Source organism: Monodelphis domestica, chromosome 6 (genome assembly GCF_027887165.1).
Source record: "Monodelphis domestica isolate mMonDom1 chromosome 6, mMonDom1.pri, whole genome shotgun sequence".
Taxonomy (NCBI): Eukaryota; Metazoa; Chordata; class Mammalia; order Didelphimorphia; family Didelphidae; genus Monodelphis; species Monodelphis domestica.
The window spans coordinates 303,132,856-303,150,728 of record NC_077232.1 but is presented as its reverse complement, the minus strand read 5'-3'; the positions used below and the strand labels follow the sequence as shown (position 1 = coordinate 303,150,728).

At 42.8% G+C, this 17,873-nt stretch overlaps 1 protein-coding gene across 3 annotated transcripts in view; it reads left to right on the top strand.

Moving 5' to 3' along the window:
- The window catches only part of TRPC3 (transient receptor potential cation channel subfamily C member 3), a 102,546-nt gene extending 86,298 nt beyond the window's left edge, over positions 1–16,248 (top strand). For 2 of the 3 annotated variants that reach the window (XM_001370640.5, XM_056803502.1), the window contains exons 10-12: positions 2,550–2,633; positions 5,866–5,941; positions 12,153–16,248. In XM_001370640.5, the coding sequence (XP_001370677.2) occupies positions 2,550–2,633; positions 5,866–5,941; positions 12,153–12,295 (303 nt within the window). In that variant the 3' untranslated portion in view covers positions 12,296–16,248. The remainder of the gene's footprint in view (positions 1–2,549; positions 2,634–5,865; positions 5,942–12,152) is intronic. The other variant, XM_007495531.3, reaches the window with a different exon arrangement.
- The last annotated feature ends 1,625 nt before the right edge of the window (positions 16,249–17,873 follow it).

Below are 17,873 nucleotides of genomic sequence, written 5' to 3'. Positions count from 1 at the left end.
GAACTGGAAGGGGCCTTAGAACCCTTTCTTTTTTAGAGATAAAGGAACCGATACCCTAGTAGATAAATGGCATACCCAAGGCTCAACTCCAGGACCTGGAATTCAAAGTCCTGGGATCTTCCCACTGCCCCATCCTACCTCCCTATGATGAAATATTTATTATCTGAGATTTACTCCACTCATAATGTGGAAACCCATGGCTATTTGAGGTAGCATTTGGCTTCCTTTGTAATAGCTGGATTGAACTAATTTATTTTTTGAGATTTTCAACTTCAAAACTGGTTTTTGAAGGAAAATCTAAGTTCAAATCCTGTCTCCTACTGGCCAGGTACTCTTATTGCTCTTGGCAATTCTCTAAGTTCTAGTTTACAGAGAAGGTGGTCCACCTCGGTAGAAGGAAATCCCTTGCCCAGGAGTGCCTTGCCTCAATGAAATCATGTGTCCAATCCCCTGTTTCTTCCTAATGAGAAAGCTGAAAACCCCCCAATAGAAGGTTGCTCAGTGTCTAAATCTCTAAGCCAGATGGTGTTTTGCTAAGTCGGACCGATGGAGAAGAATCTGAGTAGGCACTGCAACACGGAAGGTGCACAGCTGGGCTCTATTTTAAGGTGCACAGCTGGTACCCTCATTGCTGCCCTCCGAGAGGAGAATAATTTGTCTCAGGCAGGACTCCTGCAAATAGAAGAAAGGTTGAGCCCTCTGGAGCCCCTTCTCAGTGGCCTCCCAGCCAAAATAAACCAAGTTTCAAACCCGCCATCCACATTTTCCAGCTTTAACAGTAAGCTGTGTTCTCCTCCCTTCCTAATCCCGTTCACAGATGGCACTTCTCTCTCGACCACTCCAAAATGGGAAGACTATGACGACCATAGCTGTGATGCTTTTATTCTTTGGGGGAGGGGAATTTCATTTTGGGGCCTTAAGAGATCTCTTTTGCACAACTGTGGAGGTCACCTTGGCCTGTAGACTGACCCCAATGTCTTGTGGGGAGCAACAAAGTCCACCTCCTTATAGAGTGATCTGACTGACAGTCTGGAGAAGGTTGTCTGAAGGACTAGTGGTTTCACTGGTATAAGATGAGAAAAGTCCCTCTAGGAATGCTGGGTGCCACCTTCTCTGCAACTCAGAGAGTTGTCTAGGGCACTGGGGGATTAAGTGGCTGGCCAAGGGTCACAGAGGCATTTTGTGCCAGAAGTGGGACTTGAACTCAGGTCTTTGGGCTCCAAGGCTGCCTGGCTATCCACTACTCCACTCTGCCTTTCTTTAGACAACATAGTGAAATGCTTGTAGGTATTGGACATTCATATCAAGTCCAGTTTCTCCCATTGTGGCACTTACGTGCTCACCCATGGCCCCTCACGTCATGAGCTTTTCTTTATCTGATGGTCAGCTGAGCTCTCCTACATTTTGTTAGCTTTGTGAGCTTTTAATAATTTTTGGTATAACATTCTTTTTCAAAAGGGACTCTTTCAGATCCAAAGAAATGAAGCTGTAAATGGTAGAAAGTCAATAGTAGTGTTGATATTTTTGGACAAAAGGCCCTGCTTGGGGCACCTTCATACCCCAGTATAGCCCGCCCCCATCTCCTCTGCCTCCATGGAAAGGAATGTCAGCCTTGCTCTTGTGCGTGGGTGTCATCAGTTCCTCAGAGGGTGGTTGGTCCCCCCAGCTCAGAACTGCAAAGCATACAGGGCACTTTTAGCCTGGCTCCCAAAGTCCACATCAGATGTCTGGGAAGATGCTGTAAATCGGCCTTTCTTGGAGAGTTGGAGAGAGGCCTCCATTGGGCTGAAATGCAACTCAGCCATGTGCATCTCTGAAGTTCTATCTCATGTGCAAAGGCTACCAAACCCAAACCAGACAATGTTTTGCCCTCAAGAATTTCATATTCTAAAGAAAGAAAATAACCCCCAAGAAGTCCTTTGCTTCCTAAAGAGCGACACTTCAGAAAAGTAGACGACAGACCCCATTCTAGGTAGCAGAGCCCCCAGAGCCCCAGGACGGAGGAAGAAGAGAGAGAAAAGTCTGTAATCTGAGTAATAGGTTTGCTACATCTTGTGGCCTGCATCATCACCATTTTAAAGGATGTAGGGATATTGAGTTCATTCACTTTTCATTCATTCACTAATAATAGCAATAGTGAGCATTGACACATACCTACATACAATATAAAATAAGAATGGCTAACAGAGAATACTAATAACTAGCATTATGTGCCAGGCACTATGCTAAATGCTTTACAAATATGATCCCGTTTTAGCCTCATGTCTTATTATTCTCATTTTACAGTTGAGGAAACTGAGACAAACAGAAGTTAAGTGACTGATTTTTTTTTTACTTAAGTCTTTCTATTTCGAGGTCCCCAATCGATCCAACCGCACCTCCAAGCTGCCTCAAAATACTTGTGCCAAATGCCTTCAGTTATCCTTTCCGAAACCTGTTTGCGAAGGATGCTAGCCCCAGTTTTGAACTCCAGAAATAGCAGGGAGCAAGTGTTTTTTATTTCCAATGACTGTATTTTCATTTACTAGGTTAATTGTATTTTTTCCTAGTTAAACCTCTTCACTCAGTCTAACTCCAGAGTTTTTGAATCACACAGTTTTAACAGCATTCTCAATCAGCCAACACGCTATCAGGTAAGCGCTCAGTGGGCCTGGATCTACATGTTATGTGCACAAATGTGACTGTGTGTGTTTGTGTTTGTGAGTGGAGATCCATTTGTCATCTGTGCCATGAATTTCAGAGTTGGAATGGACCTTAGACACCAGCAGATGATTGTAAGGATGCAGAGGAGCCATTCTGGAACATTCCAAGTCAAGAATAGCTTTGGTTTGGGAAGAACAGCTAATACCAGGTGTGACAGCTGGCTGTGGCATCATCAAGGACAGGATACAAATCAGCTTCACACTTGGCCTGGGTTTAGAATGGTTTTACCTTCAGGCAATCCTTTTCCCCCAGATTATTGCCCATACTTTGGGAATTTGGCTCCATGAGCGCCATCTTGAAGGGAAGAGAGTGAGTGCCCCTACTATGTGCTTTACAACTATTATCTCATTTCACCTTCACAAGAACCCCAAAAGGTGGGGGCTTACAATTCATTTACAGATGAGGAAACACAGGTGAAATAACTTGTCCAGGGTCAAGCACCTAATAAATGAGATTGAATCTGAACTTGGTTCTTACTGATGCCCAACCCAGTGCTCTATTCACTGTACCACCTAGCTGCCTTGAAATGATATTCTATATTTATCACTTTACTGTTGGGGAGGCATTTGAAAGCTACCCCCAATCTCAAGGCTGGGTGGGCGGGAGGTGGTGGGGTCCCCCTCCATTTGGTCATGAGAGTTACTAAATGTTTGGGCTGATTCTGGTGGTGCTCCAGTCGTAGGATAAGGAGGAAGAGGATGAGTAGCTGGTGCAGCTGTAATGGGCAGGCCGGCCTAGGGGGAGAGGGTTCTCTTCACGCCACCTTCTGGGGAGCTCTTTTGAATATTCTGCTTTGAACTGATGCCAGTGCCAAAGGCAAACATCCCAAGACTGGCCCAGCATTAGCCATGTGCTCTGGAGGTATGGAGCTGGCTCAGCCCATCTCCCCCGCCATGCTCTAGTCCTTGTCCCCAGCCCCTCTCTCTCTGTGATATCTTGGCAGCCCTTCTTCCCAGGCCCCTCCATCTTTGCTGTGCCCCCCCCCCCCGGGTACTTGGACCAGGCATCATCCCTGATTCTTCCTTCGATTCCTGGGCTGTCTCTACCCGATTACTGCCCACATTTACAGTGAGGCTCTGCTCTCCTTGGAAGCTGCCCTGCCTTTCCTCCTGCCTCAGCCCCAGCTCATGACCTCAAGCAGCCTGTTCAGATTCAAATAGACCTCCCACAAAGACTTTAAGGGGTGTTACTTGGGGCTTCTGGGTTTGCAGAAAATTTTACATTTACTGTCTCATTTGGTTCCTAACAGTGATCCTCAGGCAAGTGCTATTTTGGTCCCCATTTTATAGATGTGGTAGGCCCTGGAAGATAAGGGACTGGTCTAAGGCCACACAAATGGGGAAGAGCCTGAGGTAGGATTCCAACCCAGGGATTCTTGAATTCGGATCCAGAGCTCTATCTTCTACATCACTTAGTGGCCTCAGTGAAATGTTTTTTAAATAGGGACAGAGATTGGACTGGGGGGGGGGAGAGGGAAATGAGAGAGAAGGGGAGGACAAGGCAGAAAGGGAGAGAGTGTGGAGGAAGAGGAGAGAAAGGGAGGAAGAAGAGATGGCCAAGGGAGAAAAGAGAGAAAAAAGATGGCATAGGGAGAGAAGAGAAAGGGAGAGAGAAGAGATGGGAGAGGAAAAGAAGAGAAAGAAGATGGGGCAGGGAGAGGAGAGATAGAGAGAAGAGAGGAAAAAAGAAAAGAGAAGCAGAGATAGAGAAAAGAAAGGCGACAACAAGCACTTATTAAGCATCTACTATGTACTGTGCTAAGGACTTTACAAATACTATCTCATTTGATCTTCTGGGACATAGGTGCTATTATTATCTCCATTTTACAGTTGAGGAAAGGGAGGCAGACAGAAGTAAATTGACTTGTCTAGGGTCAAGCAGCTAATAAGTTCCTAAGGTTTGATTTGAACTCAGGTCTTCAGCTCCAGTGCTGAAAAGAGGAAGGCGAGAACAAGAGGAAAGAAAATGAGGAAAAGAAATGGGGGAGAAAGACAGAAGAAGATAGAGAGCAGAGCGGGAAGGAGAAAGAAAGAGGAGGGAAGAAGGAAGAGATAAGGGACAAAGACAGAGAGACACACAGAAAGAGTTCTCACTATGTTTTAACCCCAAATACTATAAATTGTGAACTCCCAGAAAAATGTTGTTGACCTTTAAAGCCTTCTGCTTCTCTCCAAGGGCTACAGGTCCAAGGTGAGGCCCCAGGAGTCTCTGGGATGTCAGAGCCTGATGCTCTGCTCCACTCTCTGGGATTCAGTTGGGCAGATTATTCAGCTCTGCGGCCTACCCCTAGTATATTATTGGGGAGGATGTGGGTGCTTTAAATGTTAGGGTGGAAGCAGAGGGGCCCCAAGGGAGGAACTGACAAGGCCTCAGACCCCCGTGTTGAGTGGAGGAACTATAACAGTGACTCAGTTCTATATGATTGTAGTTTCTGGTTTACAAAGCATTTGGTTCACCATCTCAGAGCAAGTATAACACCCCAGGTCACAAAGACGTCATTCCCTCCATTTTATGGGGGAGGGCGGAGGGCCGAGGCCCCAGGATGTATCCTGATCTTCCCAAAGTGCTTTGGCCCTGGCAGAGCTCTGGTCTTCTAATTTCCCATCACTCTTATTCCCATGCTCCTGGCTTCCTTGTGGTGCCCAAGTTTCCTAATGGGTCATTAGAGATGATACAGCTATACTGGGCCACTTGGGAAAGGAGTTTTTGGAGGTGGGGACTGGGAAATTATTTCCTGCTTGTTTGGGAAGTCCAAAAGGTACGTCGTATTGTACAGCTAGTGGGAGAAACATCAGATTCAAAGCCAGAAGGGGCCTTGGAACTAGAATATTACTTGGTTTGCCCTCCTCACTTTACAAAAGAAGAAACTGAGGCCCTGAACAGAGGAGTTTTCCCAAGGTCACATGGGGATAAAGGAGCAGAATTAGGATTCGAACCCAAGTCCATGACTTCACATCCACTGTCCTTTCTCCTGTACCCCCTCCCTCCCTAAAGCAGCCTTCCAATGGCTGGCGGGGTCCTTCCGCTGCAGCAGACTCAAAAATGGAAGGAGCTTTTCTGCCATGGGATGTTTTGCTTGCAGGTGCATAGAAGTCTTGGGAGAGAGAGTTGGGTACTTCTTCCCTACGTAAACAAAGCTCTTGTTCTGTTTTCTTTCTGCAGCAAATCATGAAAAGGCTCATCAAACGGTATGTGCTGAAAGCCCAGGTAGACAAAGAGAACGATGAAGTCAATGAAGGTGAGTAACTCCCCCCCCAGCCAGAGCTCACTTTGCCAAGGGTTTCCCCAAATGTGGAAGATGGCATCTCTTATCTCTCACTAAGTGGGGGAGAAGGACAGGGAGGGAGAGAGAGGAAGAGATGGAGTGAGGGAGAGAAAAGGAGGGGAAAAAGAGGGAGGGAGAGAGAAAGAAAGGATAAAGGGATGGAGAAACAGAAAGACAAAGAGAATGAGAGAAGGAAGGAGAAAGGGGAAGGGACAAAGAGAAAGGAGGGGGAGAGAAAGGACTTAAGGAGGGAGAGAGACAGAGACAAAGAGAAGGAGAGGAAAGGAGGGAGGGGGAAAGGAAGAAAGGGAGGGAATGAAAGAGAAGGAGGAGAAAGGAGAGAAAGAGACAAAGGGAAAGAAAGTGAGCAAAAGGGGAGGAAGGCAGAGAAAAGACAGAAGGAAGGAGACAGAGAGGAAGAGGAAGGGAGAAAGGGATGAAAAGAGAAAGGAAAAGAAGGCAAGGAGAGAAAGGGAAGGAAAGAGAGAAAGGAAGGAGAGAGAAAGGGAAGAAGAGGGAGGGAGAGAGAGACAAAAAGGGGGAGGAATGGAAAGGACCCTTTGGACATCTTAAAGCATTACAGAAATTTGATTTCTGATTCTTCAGCTTTCTTTTAGTACAAGAGCAACTGAGCAAACTGTGGCATGTTTGTCAATATCTGAGCAAAGTCATGAATAGGATTTTTTGTAAGCTGTGGAAAAGAGGGCTAGGATGAGGATCCAGGGGAGGGAGAGAGAGACAGATGGGGTTAGATAATGAGAGTAGGGAATGTTCTTTCTGGTACCCTGGAGTGAAGTACTAGATACGATTTCAAGAGGCAGCATGACTTGGGGCTGGAAAGATCTGGGTTCAGATCCTACCTCAGAAACATGTTTGTGTGATTCTAGGCAAGTTAGTCACCCTCTCTGATTTCCTTAGCTGGAAAATGAGAGGCTTGCAGCTGATTACCTTTAAAAGCCCTTCCAGCTTTAAATCTAGACCTTAAGGATTCTGATGGCTCAGTATCTAAGAACCTCTGAATTCCTATTTGGCAGAAGCAAAGGATTCTTGGGCAGGAGCACAGTTGACAGGCTGTTCTGAGCCACCTAACATTTCTCAACTATCATTACAAGCCTTCATCTGCACTGGCAGGGTTTTAGTCCTTACAGCAATGGTTAAGCAGAAGGCGGACTGTACCAACTCCTGTTTAATAAGCACATGGAAACATGGGCAGTTGTCTACTTGTGGCGCAGAAAGTAATGCTGGAGCCAGAATGGCCCCATGTATAATAGGCCAGTTATGAGTCTCCTCATACAAAGCTAGGTTAAGGACACAGCCTATATTCTAAAAGATGCCAGCTATATGACCATGGGCAAGTCACTTGACTGGTTGGTGCCCCAGTGTCCTTTTGACAAGCCTGAGGCTGTGTTGAAAGAATTGTTCTTGTAACTCTTGGCCCTATCCCTCCTGGCCCTCCTTGGCTTCTGCCTTGGCTACAAAGACAGAGAAGGATTCAGATGTGGCTTGGGTTCACTGCCAGCTGTCAGAGATATCTTTGCTCCAGGCTGTCTTGGCAAGTGTCTTCTATAAAAATACAGATAAGCCAGGAAGTGTTTGGGGACCTATAGCTAAAAGCTAATACAGTATGTTTGGGATCTGAATATTCCATTGGGCAAACGCTTCATTTGTTTATTGGAACTTATTATTAAGGTTTTCTCTCAGAGACAATTTTCCCAAATAATAATAATAATAAACTGACAAATGCCACTTTAAGATTTGGGAGGTCATGACATTCATTAGCTCATCTTGTGTCCTGGTGTAAACCTTAAAATTTCTTAGACTTATAAATGTTGGAAATTTCACCATTGGGAAATTTCATACTTGAAAAATTTCCTATTGATAGTGGGCACTCTATTGGAATGTGAACCCCATTGGCATGGGAGGTTCCTCCTCCTCCCTTCTTAAGATTACTTTAGGACAGAAACCTTTTGCTGAACAATGGAAAGGACTTTGACCTATGCTTAAGCATAGAACAGGAATTTCTTTGAGTCATGATTGATTTTAGAATTGATACAATAGAGATACTTGGAATGACAGAACCAGGTCTTGGAAAATACAATTTCCACCCCACTCAGTCCTAACAGGATTTAGGAAGGGCTGCAGCAAAGGATCAAGATTTAATTATTGAGAATATAACCTTCAACAGACATGTGCAAAGCCACAGACCTCTGGGTGGTCCTGGGTTAAGCTAGAGCCACCATTGGCACGGGGAGAGATCGACGATTGGTAGATGTGAGAACTGAGGGGAGGGAACTTGGATGGTTTCCTTAAAGAGAGAGGGGTCTGAGGACTGAGGGGTGGTTGGTTGGAGAGGTTTTGGCTCTGAGAGGTGGTGCTTTGAGAGTTGGCTCTGAAGGAAGCTGGAGGTGGAGGCCCCTGAGACTGTTTCTCCATTTTGGTCACGTGAGTGATAGGGACTGATCTCTTTTCTTTGCCTCAGCTATCTAAGGGCTTGGGCCTTTTGGCCCAGCCTAAACAAAAGGGGTATTTAAGCCCTATTCCCTTCTCTCCCCTTTCTCTCTCCCTCTCTCTCTCTATCTCTAATTCCTTTCTTCCTCCTGTTTGTAATTAAACTCTATAAAAGGTTGACTGCTGACTTGAGTTTTCATTTAGGAATTACATAGCTGAATTCCTTGGCGACCTTAAATTAATATATATCAGTCTTTTTAAGTGATTTCCTTGTCACATTGGATCCTTCTAGCAATCTGGAAAAACTAGGAAATCCTTTTTCAGAATAATGTTTTTAAGTGTATAAAACAAAACACAGAGCATTACAGATAAAACTAGAGGTTATTGAAAAGAGAGATACCATGTTTCTCGTCCAAGGACATGGACCCTCTAAAATCTATCCAGAGACCCCTTAGGGGTTCCCGAACCCAAGAACGATGCTCCCTGCTCTAGAGGTTGGGTATACTTTCGGGCTCAATCATCTTTGTTGAGTTGCTTGTTATTTGGGGTCACAAAAGCAACTTGGGGAGTATCTTGTGGTTGGGTCGCTTTTTACACCAGGAGGTGGACTGGCTGGCACATCCCAGCATTCATGGTCCTCATGGTTTGCACTGATGGAGCCCTTAATAGTTACAATTCATTCCACATTGATCCGTCTCTCGTTGAGTCTCCCGACAACCCAAATATTATTTTTTCCTTTCTCTGGAGGCTCAGGAGACTTATCCCAATGCACACGGTTAATTAGAAGCAGTGACAAATGAGAAATCAGAGCCCGCTTCCTTGTATTCATAGCAATTGGAGAAATCATTTCATGAGGCCATTTTAGGTATTGGTTAATGGGTCTCTGAAGCCAAAATACTCATCACCAGCAGCCTGGCACTGAATCTCTTCAAATGAAGCTAGGTTAAGTGAAGGGAGTATAAGAGAGGACAAAGATCCTGCAAATGATATTAAATAATATATTTTTTGATCTATAACTTTAGATATATTATTCCATAGGCTGACTTGGGAGCATCTTGCCAAGAAAGTTCCAGAATTTAAGTTCTGGAATTTAGGCCTGAATGATGACTGATGGGTACTTCACATCAGAAGTATCAGACTTAGCCATGTAAAGATTAAAATTTAGGGGAGACTGGGGAGACTGAGGCAGGTAGAAATTAGTTTCTCTCTGTAAGTATATTTTTTAGAGGTTTATTGAAGATTAAGGATTAAAGAAAATACAGGATAAGAGACACGTGTCCAGGCCATAGAGAGGCCTAGACACAACCTCACCTACATTATGAAAAAAAGCCAGGCCTGCCCCAAAAAGGAAGTCCAAGTGCGAGAGCATCCTTCAAAAGCCTTTGAATCAGCTTAAATCCCTTCTCGATCTCGGCCCAGGTGCGATTACAAGGCATTCTGGGGAAGTGGAGCAAAGGCTCATGGGGATTGTAGTCCTGTATTCGAGTCTATTTTTTACAGCCACAAGACTTCCCAGTAGATTAAGATGTAATTGGGAAATGTTTAACAAATTAAATAGGAAAGAGGAGAGGAAAAGAAAAGGAATCATGTAAAAATGGGAAAATATTTAAAAATAAAAACAGAGTGCAGCTGGGTGGTTCAGTGGATTACAAGCCAGGCCTAGAGATGGGATGTCCTGGGTTCAAATCTGGCCTCAGACACTTCCCAGCTGTGTGACCCTGGGCAAGTCACTTAACCCCCATTGCCTAGCCCTTAATGCTCTTCTACCTTGGAACCAATACTTAGTATCTATTCTAAGACAGAAGGTAAGGGTTTTAAAAAAAAATTAAAATATCCAGCTGAAAAAATAACTACAACACACCATAGATAATTTTCATTTGTGGTTTTCTAAGTTGTACAGTAGAAATTGTTTCTGTTTTACTGTGACCCCTCTGCTTCACATCATAATTGAAAGTGAGTCATAATTTGGGTGATGAGCCAAACCATTTCTGGCAGCCAGCACGGTGTTGTTATTGGGGAGAGGGGCTGAAGAAGTACCCCTTGATGGGCAAGTGTGCCATTAGTATTTTGCTCCCCAGGACTCTAAATCCCAACTTCCCAAATTCCTTCTCACATTATGTGCTAATGTAGGAAGGATATATTTTGAGTGTAGCTCCACCCTCTCTCTCTCCCGGGAATGTGGTTTGAGAGGCAGGAGAATTTTACTCACATGTTATTTTCTTAGGCTTTTATACTTTTGTTCTTTTATTTCTTCTACTTCACGTGATTATTAAGAAATCTTACATAATATTTGGAGTTATTGGATATTAATTTTAATCTTACACAAGGCAACCCACTGCTATGCTAAGGAAACTAGAGTTAATGGCTACTTGCTCTATAGCTTCTGGCAGCCTCATGCCCTGTTTCCTTTTTTGTGTTATTATATTTTTTCTTGTAAATATTATCTTTTTATTTTATATCTTTTCATTTTATTTCTTGTTATTTCTCTGGTATAGACCCTCTGGGTCGGCCGACTCATCTGCCCACTTCTCCAGTTCTTCTCCAGTTTGTTACCATCCCCATAAATGCTATTCCCTTTCTCCGGGGTGCCTTCTTGCCTTTTTCCCATGTCTCGCTCTGAGACTTGTTCAAAACTCACCAGTTCCAGGAAGGCATTTGACCAAACCCATGTTCAATTGAGCTAGAATCAATGACCGATAGCTTTAACATTCAAAGGGACCTTGGACACTACCTTGTACTGACTCCTCAGTTTGCAGGTTAGGAAACTGAGGCCCGGGGAGTTACACTTACTTTCGCAAGGTCACAGGGAAACTTGATAATAGATAGAGTATCAGGACAGAAGGCAGAAAGACTCATCTTCCTGCAAATCTAGCCTCAGACACTACCTTGGACAAGTGATGTAACACTATTTGCCTCAGTTTCCTCATCTGTAAAATCAGCTAGAGAAGGAAATGTCACATCGCCTCAGTATCTTTGCCCCCAAAGACCCCAAATGGTGTCATGAAGAGACAGACACAACCTGAAAGGGCCAAACAAGAACAATATAACTCAAGGAATCATCTTCATAAAGTGGATGACTGAATCCAGGAAAGGTCATAAGATACCTTTGTTGGACACAATTGAACAACAACACCCAGGGTCACACACTTTTAAGTATCAGAGTTACAATTTGATTCCAGGTGCTTTAACTCCAAAGCCAGATGGTTTTCAGTTCCCCTTGCTGCTTCCTTAATTATAACCCTGAGGTTAGCTGGAAACCCTTGGTATGGTCACAAAATGCAATCAAACTGGATTTTCTATGTGTGCCTCTTGGCTAACAGGACTGATGGTATTATCCCTTCTTATGCACAACCAAGAGGGGAAGAGGCACTCTTGCTGTGAGTCGGAGAGAGGGTGTTACTAGGTTCCGTAAGGTTCCTTCAGTTCTAGGTCGGTAATCCCAGCATCCCTGAGCACCCCCTGGCATCTTGGGTCAAAAACCAGTTGCTGAGTGAACATGGAATTGATTATGGATTCAAAGCCCCATGAGGGTACATCAATAGATGATAATGCACAAAGACAATTGTCATTCTCGGTCACCGAGAGACTACCACTAATTTAGCAAAGGGGACTTTTTAAAGAAGAACATTTGAAATATGTGCCTTGGAGACATTCTCAAACCTGTTTGCACAGAAGAGATTTTGCATGTTATTTTCCAAATCAATGATATTTTTTATCATCTTTTCAAATACTGCAGGTGAATTGAAAGAAATCAAACAGGACATTTCAAGCCTGCGCTATGAACTTTTGGAAGACAAGTCCCAAGCAACAGAGGAGTTAGCGGTTCTAATCCATAAACTCACAGAGAAACTAAATCCCAGCATGCTGAGATGTGAATGACTCAAGGAAGCACCTGGAAGTCTGTTATTGACTATAGCACAAACATGGGCAATAATATTTCTAACAGATACTTGGGGGGAAAGACTTTGTCGATTTTTAGTATTAACTGCCTTTATTATGTGAATCTTTCCTTGAAAACCAAGATTTCAAGATTTGACTAGTTTAGTCCATCAGCAAAATGATCATATTTTAATTGTCTGCACTGATATTTTTACATTTTTTAAAAAATAATATGCCATCATACAGAAAAGGCCAGTTGTAGAGAGCTGATCAGGAGACTGACCTAGTTGGATGAAGATACAGAACAGTACGCCTTGGTTTGAGATTTTGGTTGTTATCCCCCTTGAGAAGGTGTAGACTCTTTGTCTTCCATTGTGTGACAGTGTGGAACCAGAGGACTTGGAGTTGAATCTTGACTCCACCATTTACTACAATTGTGACCTTGGACAACTCATGTTTCCTCTCTGTTTCTTCATCTGTAAAACGAAGGAGTTAGACTAGATGACCTCTAAGGTCCCTTCCACTTAAAAAACCCCCAAAACTATGGTCCTCAAACTCTGATGACTTCATTGAGAATGTTGAGAACATCTTTAAGTCATTAGAGCCCTCTGATGAAGAATGATTCGGTGTTCATGGATATAATTTGATCGATTCAGAGTATGAATCCAAGCTGCCCCTTTGTGCCAGGCACCAAGGGAGCACCTAGCCTTGGTGAGATCCTCAGATGGATCCAGAGAGAGTCTAAACTGGGAAAATGAAAGCAGACCATAAACCCTGGATAGGAGGGGGAGCCTGGTGCTTAATACCCCAAGGACCACCCACCCCTAAAGCCAATCCTTATTCTTCACACTCTCTGAATTGACATGGAAGCTCAAGAGATGCCCTCAGCCTCCTTGTGGGCATTAATTAATGGGCATGTTAGCACTCAGAAGGGAAGCACAAAAGCCCAAACCAAGGCTTACCTCCCTCTAACTGCTTCCAGTTGATCAGCCTCTCCTAAACAAATGTCTGTTCCATTAAGCCATTGTGAATAATTTTCCATTTTTTTCCAACATACCTTTCAGCATTCCGACAGAAAAAGAAATAGCCCAAACCACACATTCCTGTGCAGCAAGTGGTCCAAAAAAGATTCCTTTGGAGAATTGTTGAAGAATATAGGGCTCAGGGAGAACTGCTGAGATGATTTTGTTCTGAGATTCTCAATGTTGCCTTCAAGCCCAGGGTCAGGAGCTTGATGACAAGAAGTGGAGTTGTGCTGTCCAAAGCGATGAACATTACTGTGTACTTTATTTCTATTTCTATATATATATATATATATATATGGAAGTGTGTGTGTGTGTGTGTGTATGTATATATATACATGTTGTAAATTGTGTCCTTTTGGTCTTAGCTCCCGTCCACCTTTCTCAAGGCAATTTGAATTTAGTCCCAAGTGCATTTTCATGGGGCAGACACTTTATTTGAAATTCTCTGCCAGGCTGATGACTTTACCGTAGGCTTCTTGTTGCTGCCTCGGAGGCTGAGCAGCCCAATGTAATATATACACTTAGCAGACTTTGAGTTTTGTGAGTGTATTTTATATGCAAAGAAATCATGCACTAAAAATGAACAGCAATAAAAGAAAAGCCCAGAGTGCTGTGCAGCTGTAGCTAGATGCTAGATACTGCTAGATACTTCTGGGGCCAGCAGATATTGCCAAGGAGGGCAGAATTTGGCTGAGGAGGACTCCCCCCGCCCCCATCAAAAAGAGATAGATCTTAATCTCCCAGACCACACTTACCTCTTGTCCATTGGTCTTGGCTACAGGGATTACCTTTCAAGTGGCCCAATGGCCATCCCTCTTTTTCCTTCCTCATCTCTGGAATCACATTGGACAGGAAGGTAGAAATTGCCTAATTTGTCTTTGTTCAAAGCTCAAGAGTTTGAAGAAATAAAATCTCAATTTTAGCCCAGAGCAATGCCCCATAGCATCAGGCCTGTTATCAGGAAGATCTGAGTTCAAATACAGCCTCAGACACTAACTGTGTGATCTTGGAATAATTTGACCCTGTTTGCCTCCATTTCCCCGTCTGTCAAATGAAGTGCAGAAGAACTTGGCAAAACTCTAGTAACTTTGCCAAAAAACAAAACAAACAAAAAAACAAAAAAACTCCAAGGAGAGTTGGACTGACTGAAAATGACTAAACAACAACAGATGGCCCACAGGTTCATTTGTCTGTATTCCATGTTTTCTGTGGGAGTTTATTAATGTGGATTGTTAAGAAAATAAAAACAAAAGCTCTGAGCCTCCAGACCACAATGACTTCTAGTTGTCAGGTTAAAGATGACGTGTTAAAAAAAGTTGATGTGCTAAAATCTTTATGTTTAAATAGTCCCTGCAGTCCTCCCAGTCATTGTTCCTAAAGACAAAGGCAGTTTAGAAATTGTGTCTTAATCTAAGAGAAACAAAATCTAAAATGGTAATAAAGGAATACAGAATAGTTTAACAAGAGGAAAGTGAGATTTAGGACTTAAACCTTCACCCTGTCAGACAGAAAAGGAGGAGAAAAAAAGAGAATAATTCGTCAGCAACTTGCGTTTCCTTAGGAAAGACCAGTCTCATCCTCCCCAGAAGGATCTTTCTGAAAACAGCCAAGATGTAAGCAAAAGGTTCCAGGATCTTAATGTTTATAAATCAGTCCTCACATCCTGTTGTTATTGCTGTCCCTAACAGAAGCAGTTGAGTATTTCTGTGCCAATCCTGTCTCTTCCCAAATAAAACAGGGAAAGCTGTCTCTGAAACACTGAACTACATCTCCCAAGGGGCCCTCTGAATGTTCAGTTATATTTGTCCAGGGATCATTGACAGTTCTGTATGAAGAGAATATTTGTGTCAATCACAGCAAACACCTGCTAGGATATTTTCATCTTCCCAAAGCACTCTAGTCCTTTTTATCTCCTTTTTTTTTGGTTTTGGTTTATACCTGCAATTTAATCTCTGCAGGGAACTTTCTAGTGTGTGAGAAGCTGGACTGGAATCCAGGTCTCTTCAACTCCAAGGTTGGCTCTTTACCTACTATATCACTCTGCCTCTTCAACTATAGAAATAATCTAGAAACTGGTATAATTGTATTTGAAGTCTATCAGAATAGGTTTGGATACTCCTACAATGTTTCAAACTCCAAATATTGGAAGGCTTCATGAGAAAGAGATTTTACTTCTATTTACCACAAGAGAAGAAATTGTGAGGGCAAAGGAGTGGAGAGTGGAGTTGCCAGGAGGTGAATTTGGGTCTGGTGTCCTAACATTCTGACGTGTCTCAGTGTGGAGTGGGCTGTCTCAGAAAGCAGTGGGCTCTACCTCTACTCACTGGAGATCTTCAAGCAAAGGTGGAGCAACCACATATGGGGTATGTTGGAAAGGATATTCTTCTCCAGACAGATCAGATACCCTTTGAGGTTCCTCTAATTCTGTGATTCTGGCATTCTATAAAGAAATGGGCTTTGGGCCAAAAAGGCATCCTAGCACAAAGATTTGTATTTGCAAAATGTTTACTGAATCACCAAAGAATGGGGAAAATTTCAAAAGGACTTCTGCCAGCCACTTTAAATTATTTAGAGATTTATACGTTGGATCATTAGTTCCCCCACTACAAGCTGTTCCCATAGCACTCTCCTAGGAATATAAATTGTAATTATTTTCTTCCTGCATTTGGGTGAAAGAACCTGGATGGCAGAGCCAAATACAACTTCCCAGATTCAGTGATATCAGCTAGCATATCCTGGAGATGCTCATAACGTTTCAAGGGATATATTTTATTGTTTCTACCTGGAGAAGTTTGTTTCTGTTGCCATTGGGCGGGGGGGAAATGAAATCCTCTTTGTGCTCTACAAGTAGTTTTCCAAATTTCACATGTATTACACAGTTGAGTATTTGATGTGAAGCCTCAGATCTCAATAAATGACTGAATATTTTTCTAGTGTTGTGTGTTAATATCCACTTACATTGGCTGTGACAAAACTAGGAACTTCCTATACTATTTAAATCCAAAGATCTGCTCTACAGTCTGAGGACAGGCTCCAGCAGTGGCATGCCCTTAGCTACTCACCCCTTGGCATTAGATTGTATAGTAAGAGCCTCAATTGAGGACAGAAGCTATCTTTTGCCAATTTTTTTATATCCCCAGTATTCATTCAGCACAGAGCCCGGCACATAGCAGGTTCTAGATAAATGTTGATCAATTGATTGATTGATTGAGGGACTCCAGGTGCTAAATGAGATGTATATTTTGAGACCCCACCTATATGGAATGTAGTTTTTCTTGACTGTATATATTTGTAATAAGGGCTTCATTTTTCTTTTCTTCCCGTTTTTGTAGGAGAGAAGTAGGAAGGAGAGGGCCCACCTCCAAAACAGGGTCTACCAAAAGTGAAAAGGAACTAGAAGGAACCACTGATAAGCAGGACAGTTTTGGGAGTTAGAAAGTTACATTTTGGTTTGTTACAGCTTTAAAATAATTTGTTATAGGGGGCAGCTGGGTAGCTCAGTGGATTGAGAACCAGGCCTAGAGATGTGAGGTCCTGGTTTCAAATCTGGTCTCAGACACTTCCCAGCTGTGCGACCCTGGCAAGTCACTTGACCCCCATCGCCTAGCCCTTACAACTCTTCTGCCTTGGAGCCAATACACAGTATTGACTCCAAGATGGGAGGTGAGGCTTTTTTAAAAATAATAATAATAATAATAATAATAATAATTTTATACGTCTAAAAGTATATATTTAATATTAAATTACCTATCTAAACATTATGCACTTTAAAAAATATTTTAAAAGAAAAAAATCTACACAAAAGACATTTGCAGTGTATTTTTGCAGTGTATTATGTGTATTTTTTTTCCTTGTTCTGTCTTTATGCATAAGTCCATTCTTTGGAGACATAGTTAGCTTTGAAAAAATGGGTAAGGAATGGGTTTTTTGAAAGGGAGAATTCATGCCTTAAAGCTGTAACAAATGATATTTAGTACATTTCCAAGGGTTGATGGAAACCCTCGGCAGGAGGAGAGTGAGATTAGGAAGAGTTACTGAAAGAACTCATAAGAATGAGGCTACAAGTCAGGGCACTGCCACCCTGGGCACCTATATGACCAAAGGCAATTATAACTACACAAACGGTTGGCAAGTGCCCCTGAAACAAATGGCTCTACATGTTTGCTAGTGTGATATTCTTCTAGGATTCTCCATTAACCCTTAATTCAGAGTTTCAAAGTGGTAGAGAAAGCCATGATGACAACTTGCTTGTAACAAGTAACAATTGTTATGGCAGTCCAAATAGGGATTGGTTAGAGGGTGGATGCCTCAGGAAGCCTTTTTTTCAGGTAGTATTTTAAATGCCTTGGGGATGGCTGGTTATGTGTCATTTAAGTTCTTTTAGTTGAAAAACTAGGTTGAAATTTGGGGGGGCATTTCTAATGTATAGTTCTGGGATAACCTGGTATACTGGGATCCATGTGGGCCACCAGGAAAGTATCACAGATTAAAGGCACTTGGTGGATCAGCAGCCATTCAAAAACAGCTCCCAAGTTTCCTAAAATATCCCTTTA